The sequence below is a fragment of the Apostichopus japonicus genome, chromosome 10 (assembly GCF_037975245.1).
Source record: "Apostichopus japonicus isolate 1M-3 chromosome 10, ASM3797524v1, whole genome shotgun sequence".
Taxonomy (NCBI): Eukaryota; Metazoa; Echinodermata; class Holothuroidea; order Aspidochirotida; family Stichopodidae; genus Apostichopus; species Apostichopus japonicus.
In genome coordinates, this window is record NC_092570.1 from 5,831,906 (window position 1) to 5,845,813 (window position 13,908).

Consider the following 13,908-nt stretch of genomic DNA (forward strand, 5'->3'; position numbering starts at 1 on the left):
GGAAGGGCCAGAGGCGAATGAAGGATTTTATAAAGGGAGAAGGCTGCACTTGGTTCAGTGTAACCAACACACATGTAGGGCGGTCTGGGGGTAACAGGGGTAATTGCCCCAACTTGGTGCATAGACCATTATGGACAGGCCAATGGAGGCAGATCAAGGTCTTAACAACGGGGTCAATTGAAACAGGCTCTAGATTGGCACTGAAGAGAATAACATAAGTCAGCTTTAGTGATGAAAACCAATAAGGAAAGACCATAATCCCGGTAGAACAAATGGCGAACGGGGCATCAGTACCTCCTCCCCCACTCTCCCTCCCCCACCTCGAATTGTTTATCTAAATTGTTCAAACGAACGATAATGAAAGCTTTATTGCTGCCACATGGGAAAAAATTCTCTTTTTTCTAAATTACGAAAAGACTTTTCTAAATTTTGAGCAAAATTTTTTTCTCTTGAAATTTCGAATTTTTTGTTTTTGAAATTACAATTTTTTTCGGTATTTAAACATGCGTGGCAGTAATACACTTCCGTATATGAAATAACTTCTTCGGACACTTTTAAACGGAACAAACATCACAACCACTTCATTCATGACTTTTTAACAGAAAATCTCAGTATATTTCATGCATAAATTAAAATGTGACATCATGAAAGTTTCTTGGCGTGAAAATGGCAAATGAAACCAAATATGAATGTTCTCAATATAAATATAACAAAAGATGGGATCACAGTGCATAAATATATTTGATATTTCTTATTTGAGTTTTAGAAGGATCAAGAATATGTTGTTTCAGCGAGAACATAATTCCATGCATAATAAAAACCAATACAAACTTACAAAAAATAACCATTATATGACCGGCACAATTACATGGCATTTGTAACAGAGATTATCTCCCTATACTTTGTAGAAGTTTCTTTCAATAGTGCATCAATATAACACCTAGACATTAAGAGGACCTGTAGTACTCACAATAGTAACCAGTGTAACCAGCACTACTACATGGCATTCTAACATAAAAAAGTCATCTCCCTATATTAATATGTCTTGAGTATAATGTTGATGGAATTATCTGAAAAAAAGTTCGAAAATGGATCAATTTATTAATTTCATCTCAAAATAAAACCAACATTTGTTGTAGATGTTGTAATTCTAAATAATTTATTTATTTTGTGCTTTAAAATACGAGTATAATGTTTAATGCTGATATATCGTAAAAGGAAAATCTGAGTGTTTGTAAAATTTCAATAAAACATTCAAAACCCCAGAAGAGAAGAAAAGTGGTATGTATATACAACCTAGGCTGCTGATTTTTAATGTTTTTTATAAGTCTATTTTGAAAAGAAAAAAAAACATGTCAGTGGGTACACTTTCGAACAATAAAATTGTTTAAATACAACCACTTGCTGGGTTTACGAATATAAATTTTTTTGACTCGATTTGACAAAGATAGAAAAATAGGTGCAATTTTCATACTTGATGGGTGTACTTTAAGTAGAGTTAGAAAATGGTCAAAACCCTTTTTTTTAAAACATATTTTAAAAAAAATATTGAAAATTTATATAAAAAAATTACTAGCAATGTTTGTTCATGGGTTCATACCAGAGAAATCACTGCTTATTCTGGAATGTTAAGGAGCATGCATGGGGCCACTGCAGGGTATAGGCAGTTGTAGAGGGGAGGTATAGGCTATTCATGGGAGGTCTCACAGGGTATAAGGCAATAAAATCCCTCAGTGTGTACTATACTGCTATAGACTACTAGCCAAGTCTACCCTGGCTGCAAAGCCATGGTACTGAAGGGAGCAGTGGGGCCATGCCAGATATTCTGCCTGGACCATTCCATTATCTATGAGTGATTATTTACATGACTATTTCGATACTATCACATATTTCGGGTTATGCACCACACAGCCATAAGGTTGTGCAGCTTTTTCCCCTTTAAATTGCAGAACACCACAGCGACGTAGCCAGGAATTTGAAGGGGGGGGGAGCACTTTTTGCGATTGATATGGATTTTCAAAGTTGTAGGCACGACTATCTGAGCGGAGCGCCACCATCGGTTGGTGCGGAGCGTACAAGAAAATTTTTGGTTTTACAAACCCCCCAGATGGCCGGAAACGGCCCTTCCCGAGTGTTCATTCTGGTTCCCTGGCCTCTTGCTAACTTGAGACACCTCATTCAATATCACTTTTAAACCCAAAAAACAAATGAGTTAAAATAGTACGTAATTCAATACTACATATTTGTATTTAAAATTAGCAAGGTACACGTACAGAGTAGTCTTACGTTTCAACTTCTGATACTTATAGAAACAAAGATAGGCCTGAAATGTCTTTGATATAACTATAGCCAGTAATTGTCTTTGATACAACTGTAGCTATTAAATGTTTAAGTTAGCCTAATAAGAGAAGGCAAGAGGTATCCGACGATTGCAATCTGATGCAAATTTCTCAACTGTTTTCTCAACTGAAATATTATCTGCGTAAACGGGTTCTTAACTACATGTTAAAAAACTGACAAGATCGGATCCTAGTCTTTTTCGGCGGGTAGAGTGTTGAATGAAACGGCACGCGATAGAAATGACAGCCTAGATGACAGAAGAATAGGTCACCTAATTTAGCCATATTCTTGCTACGTTCATTTCAATAGTTTTTCCTGTCTAGTGTCTATAGACTCTTAAACTCGTCCAGCAAGCTTATCGATTTGAATTATGGGTGTTTTTAAAAAAAAGATAACTTGGCCAAAAAAAATGTAGGCGCGGGCCTACAGTGCTACATACTGGCTACGCCCCTGATCATATGATATCATAATCAGCAGATTTTGTTTCCTGTTTGAATTCTTTTACATGTTCTTTTACATAATATATCAAAAAGACAAACATAGTGCTCTTTTACAATTTTTCCAGTAGGATGATTCTTGTTTATTGTCCAATGTCTGGACTTTAATACATTTGACGAACTTAACTGATGGACAATATAAACTTTCATGTTTTGTAATATTGCCAGATATGCAGTGGTCTAAAAAAAATATCGTTATCGCAGTGTATTAGCAGTGTAATAATTATTACAGGAAGTGCGTATCACGTACGATTGCTAGCTTAGCTTCATAACATGCTGTTCGTGCAACACCTTAGGACAACTCATAGAACGAACGTTGTCAACGTTGTTGTGCATACAGTTCGTGACATTCCATAGAGTGCGGTTAGGTAGGCAATATGTATTTTATTACACAGTGGCCAACTGAAGGCTTGTAATTGGCTATAAGCTAAATTTAGCAAATTGCATCTGCCAAACTAAGTAAGTAGTTGAATCAGTAGGCGTGAATGTTACTACGATTACAATGGAGTTAACGGAGCTGGCGAGTATTCAAGATCAAAAGAGCACTGACAAAATACCATGCTAAAAAACGACAGTTTAAAAAAAAAATTGACACTGAAAGGGGGGGGAGCGGTCGCTCCCCCTGCTCCCCCCCTGGCTACGTCCCTGGAACACCATCATGACAATTTTTCCCACCTACATGAAGGCAATGATTAACAACTTATTTGGTGTTTGCCGGAAGTTTCTGGTTAAGTAAGGACCACTGCTTCCCGGCAAACAGATCTCTGCTCTTCAGTCTACTAGTTACAAAAGATCCAAACGTCATAAACTTGAGCTGCATAGCACCTCCGTTCCGTCCAAGAGAGACTGCAATAATGTCCGTTACTGCCGAGGGGGAAGAATCAGAAGACAAAGGATTTTAATTAGAGTATAGTCCTCACAGCATGGGATACTTCACATGCAGTTTCAGATCTTATCTATGTAGTTTTGGGCCTCAATCTTTGTTCTGATGGGGGTATTATGGGCACAGGTTTTTTTTAGAGTAAATATCATAATATGGGATATATCACACATTTGTTCCGGCTACTACTCAGTGGTGTATTTAATTAAATAATTTGTGTAAAAATAAGTTGGCCTGACGTTTCGATCCTAGCAGGATCTTCTTCAAAGGCTAAATACAGGGATCGAAACGTCAGGCCAACTAATTTTGACACATTCTCCTACACAGGCTCTCTAGTGGATAAGCAGTTTGCTAACAGTTTTAATTTATTTTAATTAAATAACTTATCATTATTTGTTTTAGTGACTATGTTATGTTTTTGTGCTATAGTATAATGGTGGTGCTATAGTACATCTATTGCTAAAAATATGGCCTTGGATTTTCTGTTCTGATGAGGTGAATTATGGTTCAGTTTTTTTAGAGTAAATATAACAATATGGGATATACCACACATTTGTTCTGGCTACTACTAATGTACTTAATTAAATAACCTATTATGTTTTAATGGTAATCGTGTTATGGTATTGTGACATACAGTAGTATAATGGTGGTGCTATAGTACATCTATCGCTAAAAATATGGCCTTGGATTTTCGATTCTGATGGGGTGAATTCTGATTCAGGTTTTTGAGAGTAAATATCACAATAAGGGATATACCACACATTTGTTCTGGCTTCTACTAATGTACTTAATTAAATAACCTATTATGTTTTAATGGTAATCGTGTTATGGTATTGTGCCATAGTATAATGTTGGTGCTATAGTACATCTATTGCTAAAAATATGGCCTTGGATTTTGGTTCTGATGAGGTGAATTATGGTTCATGTGTTTTAGAGTAAATATCACAATAAGGGATATATCACACATTTGTTCTGGCTACTACTGGTGTACTTAATTAAATAACCTATCATGTTTTAATGATGGTGTTATGATATTGTGCTATAGTATTGTGCCACAGAATAATGGTGGTGCTATAGTACATCCATTGCTAAAAATAAGCCTTGGATTTTCAGTTCTGTTGGGGTGAATTATCTTAAATGTTTGTTATTGTAACCACCACAGCACTGGTTTCTTTCTTAACTACTTATTTTAAAAAAATTTTATTGATGGGTATTTTTAGTGTTTACATGGCATCTAGTGAAAACACGTGCTAAATAAGTCATCAAATTTTTCTGTGAATTTGAACTAAACCTGTTAATTCTAAAGTCGTATTCCGGACGATGAACCAATTCATGACTTACTCTACCAGGAGATTAAATGTCGTACTCACCTTCTTTGTAAGGTTTCAAGCTTTTACCGCCGCACAAGGCCTGTATGTTCTTAGCGACTGTCTGGGCCTGGCCTTCGCACTTCAGAGCCATCTTCACTGAATCGGCATTGTTACAATCTCCGATGGCAAAGACGTCCTCGTGACCTTCGACCTGCAGAAACTGGTTCACCTTTATATTCTTTCTTTCATCCATCTTGTCGCCTGTACGAGATAAACATCACATGTTTAGTGCAATTCTTTTACATTCCTTACATGAAATTTGGCCTTTGCTTAGCAATTGATTGGCGTGATTATCTTCGTTGTTCACAGAAAGAAAACTATGTCCTATTCTATTTTGATCAATGCCAGACGGTAATTTGAACCTCTTAATAATCATAAAAAATGAATAAATAATAATCATAAAATAATCATAAAATGTTCCAGTTACAGACAGCATGAAGCACACCGGATGACAATGATCTCTTTCATCACTGCCTTGTTCACAAAGCCACTCAATTTTTTATACTCTTGATGAAAGCTACTTTAGGTAGGTTTTCATTTCAAAATAAAATCATGGTTATTTGTCTTTATTTGCTGCTGTGTTTATGTTTCAAAAAAAAAAGGTGATATTATTTTGTCAAAATTTGATCTTACTATTTGGTAAAATTGCTTAGACAATATCTTTCAGTTCAACTGAGATTGATCATGGTATTGATGCTGTCATTAACAGATACAAAACAGGTACAATATTTTCAAATATTGACACCAACGAGAGAGGGTTTCAACTATCGCTGTAGACGGACACTGCTCGGGACGTTCTTGCAATAAATTTGACCTCTATCCTCAGATAACCCCCTCATTAAAAATTGGACGGCAAATTTTAAATACAATTCTTGTATATAAAATACGAGGGGAAATGAAGAACATTAAATACTGAGTATTTCACCGCCTACCAAATTTTTCTTGAAATATTTCAGTGTTGACGTGCATTCCTGTAGACACAATCACAAAATCTGCTTCTATCTCGGTACCCTTGTCTGTTTTCACGGTGCATGCACCTACACTAGAGGTGGACAACTCATCCAGGTTGGTGACTTTTTCATCTGGCAATCAAGCAATAGAAACAATAATCAAATATAGTTGTGACATTTAAAAGAAATAAAAAAAGAAAAAAAAATTATTCAGGGGGCATCACTAAGGTCTGAGTACCAAGGGGGAAAGAGGGGTGCTGACATTTTGTCATGACAAATATCTCAAATTACACCAACAGACCAGGCGAAAATTTATATAACTGACAGCCTGGATGGGATCATCGCTACGACAGGTTTATATGTTCCCGACAAAGTGAAGAAAAGAGTCAAGACAATGTTGGAAACTTTCCTGAATGTAGGACATGGTTTTTTGTGACACTTGTATTCCATTGATACAACCAGTTGAGAGATTTAGCAGTAGGTAACCATGATCACAACTGAATTGTGAAAAAGGACTAATACTAAAAACTGCGTAAACCTCTTCCACCGTCCCAAACGAAGTGTATCAATGAAATATTAATCCATCAGTCTCGAGCAAATATATGTAGAACTACTGAAGCATGCATAAAAAACGACTCTTCAATATTCCAACTATTGATGAATGTAAAGTAAGAATCCTACATTGACTTACTAAATATCAAAACGACTCCTAAATCTGCCAGTTTATTCTTGATCGAGGCTCGCATTTTGTCTTTGAAAGGTCCGCCCACTACGTTATCCGCATTCGTCACCACGGTGACCTTCTTGCTTGGAAAGTCCTCGGCTATCTCCGCGGCCGTTTCAACACCAACAGCTCCAGCACCAACGACAGTGATTTTACTGGCAACATTTATCTGTGTTAGACACACAACGATAAGTTCTGGGTAGAACCGGTACTGGGATATAGGGTGCTTAGTATTTATAAACAAAACCTTAAAGGCATTGAAGACTCGCCCTAAACCGCGTGCGGCCATCTGAAAAAGTTAACTTTCTGTTGCTTGCAAGTGACGTTTTGTGCATGTCGCTACAAAATGCAGAGAGTAATGAAACGTGATACCTTGTCATCTTTAGCTGGACCTGAGATGTCCATCGCTGTATCGTTTGTATACTGTGCTGTGGGTATTGACCGCAGCTGTATGTACTGACTGTACACTAGTGTCTAATTACCGACGGTAGCAAGCTGTGTGTGTATTTTCTGGGATCGATGGTGGTGTTTAACACTTCTGTTACACCTCATTCGAAACTAGGTCAAATTACCGGCATGAGACGTTTCTTTTTGCGGAGTCTTCACACCCTTCAAGACCTGTATAGTCATGTTAGATGATCGTGGCACGCAGACAATAAGTGATCGTGACGACCAGTCAGTCCCATAAATCAAATTTGTAATAATTATGATTAAAATGTCTATAAAGTCAGTTATTTTACAAAATGCAGCTACATGAATGTTGAAGTATCGGAGTACAATGATTTTTTAGCTCACCATATGGTAGGATTTGATGGGAGAACCCCGAGGTTTCCTCTGGAAAACCCATTGAAATGACAAATGAGTAATTATATAAAAAATATTCAAAATTTGTCAATGCCCAAGCCCCAAGTTCTATACTTCTTTTTTTGTCCGCCCCTTTTCTGTTTCTAAATATAGCTTAATGGATGGCAAACTTCCTAGCGATGTTGTCATTATACTGCTAAAAATGTAGCAAAACATTGAAAAGTTTTTTAACTTTGAAATTAGACATAAGTAAGCACGAATCTCAGAATCACCTGTTCTTGTAATTTCTTATAATGACTTTCGGCTTCTGCAATTGTCAGAACATCCAGATCAATCTTTCCAGGAAAGGGACTGGTACTCCCGGTAGCAATGACCACAAAGTCATACGATATCTCTTCACCATCCTCAAGGATCACCACCTTCTTCTCGGGATCGACGGATCTTACCTTAACTTGCTTGAATTTATCACCCCATGCTTTGGACAATGGAATCAAAATTTTCTTTTCAAATCCTGCAGCCAGAGAAAAAAAAGAAAAGAAAATGATAAAAATATGAAATGGAAAGTTATTATTGCAGAGTCAGGAAGCTCATTTGTAGATGGAAGAGAGACAGGTAAGGGAAAGATGGGTGGGTTTGGGGTGATGGTTGGCCTCAACTTGAAAATTGTGTTCATTCCCACCAAATTTTTATCTCATCATCATGTTTCTTCATAGGATAGAACCTGTCAAAGCCCTCTTGTTATATTGGTAATGTACAATTGTCATTGGTTTGATTCTAACTTGTCATATGCCAGCATCGACGAGTTCGGCAGATGACAGTCCTGACCATGAAATAATATTGTCCACCCATCGAAGACGAGGTCTGCCAGGGCCCCGACGAGTACCGGCAGGAAGACCACCAATCGCAGCACGTGCAAAGCCACCCAGTCTTGCCGCATGTCCAAGCCACATGGTTTTCCTACGAATGATGTCGATGGATGAGAAACACCACCGACCGCCAATCATCTCATGCAACCTTTCGTTTGAATCATGGTCTTGCCACCTGATGTTAAGCATCGCACACCAGATTGACCTTCCCAGACTGTCATACTTCTTCAAAGTCACCCGACTTCAAAGTCAGTGTGGATGCACCATATAAAACCCTAGATAGAAATAAGGCTTTAGCCAGTCTCACTTTCGTTTCGCTGCTAACACAAAACTTTTTATCTGCCAAAAGTTTAACAATAATTAAGTGGCAGCCAGCAGACATGTGTATAATTGCAATTATACTTTCCTTATTAACCAAAGATGGTACTAAGGCAGGGAATGCATTCTTTGGCCGATGTGTATGTGACGTCGTCATCAACTAGTCCTACTAGAAGTGCAATCGGTGTCCTTTTAATTGTTTTAATGTTCATATTCATAATACAAACAATTAATTCTGAAATTAATGATATGTACAAACTTACATTAAAAACTTTTGACAGTTTAGTTAATTAATGTATTTAAGAACAACAGTGTAGGAAAGGGATGCAAACGATTAAAAAATGTTCCACCACTAGTTGCTATGTCAGTCTATCTGACTTCAATTTCAGACTTGCTAAAGTCATCTGCTTGCTATCCTACCTGAAGATGAATTTGTTTAATTCCATTTCCCGGGCCTTCTCCGTTTGGACGGCCCAGAGCTTACCAACCCCCACCTATCCCTATACCCTATTGAAACTGACACATATTATACATATAAAGATGTTAGGTCCAGAAATTTGAAATTATCTAGAAATGATTTTCTATACCTGCTTCAACTGCCGCTCTTGGTGATCCGATGCAGTGATGGAAATATTCCCGAGGATCAATCACAGTTAGGTGACATTTACCGTTCAGTTGGCTAGCAACTTGAGCACCAGCAAAGCCACACCCAACTATTACTACCTTCATCTCTGACAGCTTTGATGGACTCATTTTTCTTCTCTTTTTTCCTTTATCTTGTCCAATTTGAAAGCGGTGATGTTATGATGGAGTTTAAATTCCTGTCCAGATTGATTAATCTGCAAACGAAAGGGTAATGAGGTATAGGCTTCAACAAGTCACCTTCATTGTAAACTATAGGAAGGGTCATTTCATTTCCATGTTATTTTTATCATTTAAGTTGGGTCATTGACCTTGAAATCACCTGTATTACTAGTAGAGGGAAACAAATTACAAACTAGTTCCAGTTAGGCTAATATTTTATCTTGCATGAAGTCATATACTCATGAGTATATAAAAACGGTCCACAAAGATTCCTTCCAGTACATTAGAACCAGGGCCCAGGAACTGGAATGGGAAAAAAGGTTTGTTATTCATTAATAGGAGAAAGCTGTCCGATATTCATAATCGATCAAAGGGTTCGTAATCCATGTGAAAAAAGGTTTGTTATTCATAATAGGAGAGAAGTGCGTCATACGAGTGCAAAAGATGTCCTCCATTTTCCTACTGACTTGTACGGAAACGACATAAATTTGTACGTTTCCTTTTCCTCATTGTGAATTAATGATACCGAACCTTTTTGGCTAGGCCTATTATGAATATAGGGACCCTTTGTTCCATTATGAATATCGAACATTTCCTCCTAATATTATGAATAACGAACCTTTTGGTCTATTATAGATTACGAACCCTTAGCTTTATTATGAATATCGTACCCTTCGTCCTATTATGAATAACAAGCCTTTTTCACCATTATATCGAACCCTTTTACCGATTATAAACAACAAACCTTTTTCACCATTATGAATATCGAACCTTATGAACAATGAACCTTTTTGCTCATTATGAATTGCGAACCTTATGAACAATGAACCTTATGGATGATGACCCAAATGAACAATGAACCTTATTAATATAGAACCTTATGAATATCGGGCAGTCACCCCTAAAACAGCCTAGGCTACAGTATATAAGTTAGGCCTAAGTTGGTCCTATGGATACGTAGCCTAGGCTTGTTTGCAGAATATATGAACTTATATTTTATGTATAACTTTAAGGCATAGGCTACCTTGGTTTACGCTCGCACCTGCTGCAAGTCGAAGAATCTACAAAGTGAATGAATTCTCCATCCCCTTTGGACATGTTGACAACAGGCTGTCACAAAATATCAATACATCTACACAATAGAGAAGCATATGCTCTGTGGTCAAAATAATTATTCTCGTCTGCTCATCCGTACGCCGTACGATCACATGTCTGATTGTTTAATCGATCCAGGGTAGCGAGTAGTTAATATCGTGACTCAGCAGAATTTAGACGTTATTCACATCTGCTCATCCATAGTCCCGGTGTCGTATTATCCATTGTGAAGTCGGAAGTTATTACAATCATATTTGTTAATTTCGTGACTTAGCAAAAATTAAACACGGGGCGGTTTCGAAGGACAAGGTTGTTCATATTGGAAATTAAAAAGAAATATATTTGCAATGGCTGGGTGGTTGGGATAGAGGTTATAGTTGTGGATCAGATGTAGATATACAGGCAAAGATCCTTTGTCAGTAATAGTAACTTAGCTATCAGTAACACAGATCCTTTATTAGTAATTATTTATTGTCTATATGTATGATTCATAAGTGTACCCTATGAGAAAGTATCAAAATCTAAAACTTTTCTACCCCCTAGGCTTACATGGAACTCTGCTCCAACCACCCCAGGGCCGGCCACACCACCTCCTTTCTAAAATCCTGGATCCTTCCCACATTAGTTGGGCAGGACACTTGAAGATGTAGGTAAGAGGGTAAATGGATGAGAACGAGTAAGGACAATTAGGAAGACTGTCTTGGGACAGCAGAAAACTGTTATAATAGCTTAGGCAGTTGCTAATTGCCCCTCACCTCTAAAGAAAAGGCATCAACACCAGCTAGCTGAACACCACCTTATGCCTCATTGAAAATGAAAAATATTGAATCCAACAGCTATATATACACATCATATATTAGTGCAATTATAATTATATTAAGTATATAATTTTTGCAATTGCAACTGGATGACACAAAAAAAAAATCAATCAAGTCTGTTAATCTGATATTAAAACATTTATTGTGCTGTGCCGGTGTTTATGACATCATCATGCAAAAACACTATAATTATTTTCAGAAAGACAATATAATATAAAAGAAAATTGGGTGACCTCATTAAAGTCACATATTACACACTCAGTACATATACTATGACTTCACAATAGCTTTCAATGTAGCTAAAATATACAAACGTGGTTAACTTAATACTTGAGGTAACTTCTAAAACATACATATATTATAATACTGTATATATATTAAGAGAAGGATAAGTATTAAGACAACTTGTAATGGGTGGGTAATTCAGGCTGGTTTACTAAATGTGTATGTCCAATAATTTTCTAGTTACACAGTGATGAATAGCAAGACCACACAATACAAATAAATCTACTGTAGAACAAGGTCATAAAATTTCACGTCAGGAAGACGCTATGTTAACTACTGTCGGTAATAATTTCAGATCAAAGTACATGACGCCAGTCGCATCACAAATACAGGGTTTTATCTACTTTCCAGACCCATTGACATTAAAGTATTAACTTCTACTGCAAAAGACAACCAATAGAATGTCTCTGGCATTTATTACAAATATAATTATGGTGAGAAATGTTTGCTCGTTTGCTGACAAACCCACTGATCATCTCCTAGCAGTGCATCACATAAACAAGGTTGTATGGTTTACCTTATGCAGCCTATACATCAATTTGCGGTGATCAATCTATATGATTTCAGCTTGTGAAAGTCACTGAATGACTTGCAAGTTTAAAGGAATGCTGTTTGGCCCCAAATATGCTAGATATTCAAATATGGTCACCTTTGGTCAAAATTCTTAGACTGTTTCTATTACCATTCTTCGAGGAACTTTTCCTCGCTGGGACATTCAGTCATCTTCTGTGTTCCTTCACAGTATCTGAGAACACTTTGGAGAGTAAAGACCTCCAGGAAAGTACTTTTTGGAAACTTCTAGCAATTATAGCAAGCTATAATTTGGGGCCTATACTGACTACCTTTAATCTAAAAAGATCTTAATATCAACAAAGACTGTAAACTGCAAGCGATATAACATATTAAAGTATGTCAGAAGTGATTTAGAATGATCAAAGGTCATCAAACACACACTATTAATCACCGTCACAATTATACAAGATCATATGCAGGAATTTTTGACATGACTTTCATATTATCTGGAATAATCTATAACTGTCAAACTGGGCACAGAACAGTACTATACCAGAGCACCTCTTGATATGAGTATACACTTTAGTATGTGGGGTGCAGACAGGAGGGGTAGGGAGGGGGGAGGACTACTATATACCATTTTTATAATATGCCATACTGCATGCTTTATAGCGCAATACAGATATCATAAAATATATTTGGGAGTTTTAAAGGGGAAAAAAAGCTGCCGGGGGTTCCAAACTTAGATTGCAATCTGTATCATACAGTTGCTGTTCCATCCTTTTTTTTCTTCAAAATTACAATATGGAACTCTGTAGTTATTTTTGCATCTTTGGTAAAATCTCTGAAAGTAGTCACACACCTATTGAAAAAATTCCATGACTATGAATTTGGTCCAATAATGAGTTAGAATTTACACAACCATAGGAAGGCAACTGCCTTTATCAGTTGAGACGTCAAATGAGTCACATGTTAGTGATCAACCAATCAATTCTTTAGGAAATAAATACATTGGAATATTGAATGACAATTTACATAACTTGATAAATATGCAAAATTATTAACACAGTGCAAATATGTTAACATGATGAAAAATGTATATAAATATCTATAATTCAATACAATTTCTGCTAAAAACAGCATTTATTGACTTTTTAATGCTAGGTATAATGTATCTGGCACACATATGTGTAACAATCCATGTAACCACTAATACAGTTACTAACAAATACAAACATCTTGGCTATTCAGGTACTGTTGATGCATCAGTTTATGACCAAGCAATGCTTACAAAAGTTAGTATACTCAATGTGGTATGCATATGCTTTACATATTTATGCCTAAAAGACTAGATGCATCACCTGTCAAAGATAACTGTTTGGCTTTTAAGAATAGTTGAGATGTCACACATATCAACCAATCAAAGCTCAATATAAGTTAACTTTGGTAATCATATAATTTACATTACTACATACGTGTAAATAACTCAATGCAATACCTGCCAAAAACAACTATTTGGCTTTGAGGAATTATTGAGATGTCACACATATTGACCAATCAGAGCTTAGTATGCTAAATATGTTATTCATATGATTTGCATAATTTACATATTTTGTCTGAATAATGCAGTACAGTACATGCCAA

General features: G+C 36.5%; 1 protein-coding gene across 3 annotated transcripts; it reads right to left on the bottom strand.

Annotated features, from left to right (window-relative positions):
• Positions 1–588: 588 nt before the first annotated feature.
• Positions 589–10,771, bottom strand: LOC139975170 (ferroptosis suppressor protein 1-like). 3 transcript variants are annotated; one of them, XM_071982841.1, is made up of 7 exons: positions 10,596–10,771; positions 9,337–9,588; positions 7,838–8,076; positions 6,729–6,930; positions 6,020–6,169; positions 5,088–5,288; positions 589–3,701 (listed from the first exon to the last, which is right to left on the bottom strand). In XM_071982841.1, exons 2-7 carry the CDS (start codon positions 9,500–9,502, stop codon positions 3,538–3,540), a joined length of 1,122 nt encoding a protein of 373 aa, XP_071838942.1. In that variant the 5' UTR covers positions 9,503–9,588; positions 10,596–10,771; the 3' UTR covers positions 589–3,537. The 3 variants fall into 3 exon arrangements, with proteins under 3 accessions (XP_071838942.1, XP_071838941.1, XP_071838943.1); XM_071982840.1 differs by having other exon boundaries at positions 10,578–10,770; XM_071982842.1 differs by lacking the exon at positions 10,596–10,771 and adding an exon at positions 10,299–10,404.
• Between the last annotated feature and the right edge of the window lie 3,137 nt (positions 10,772–13,908).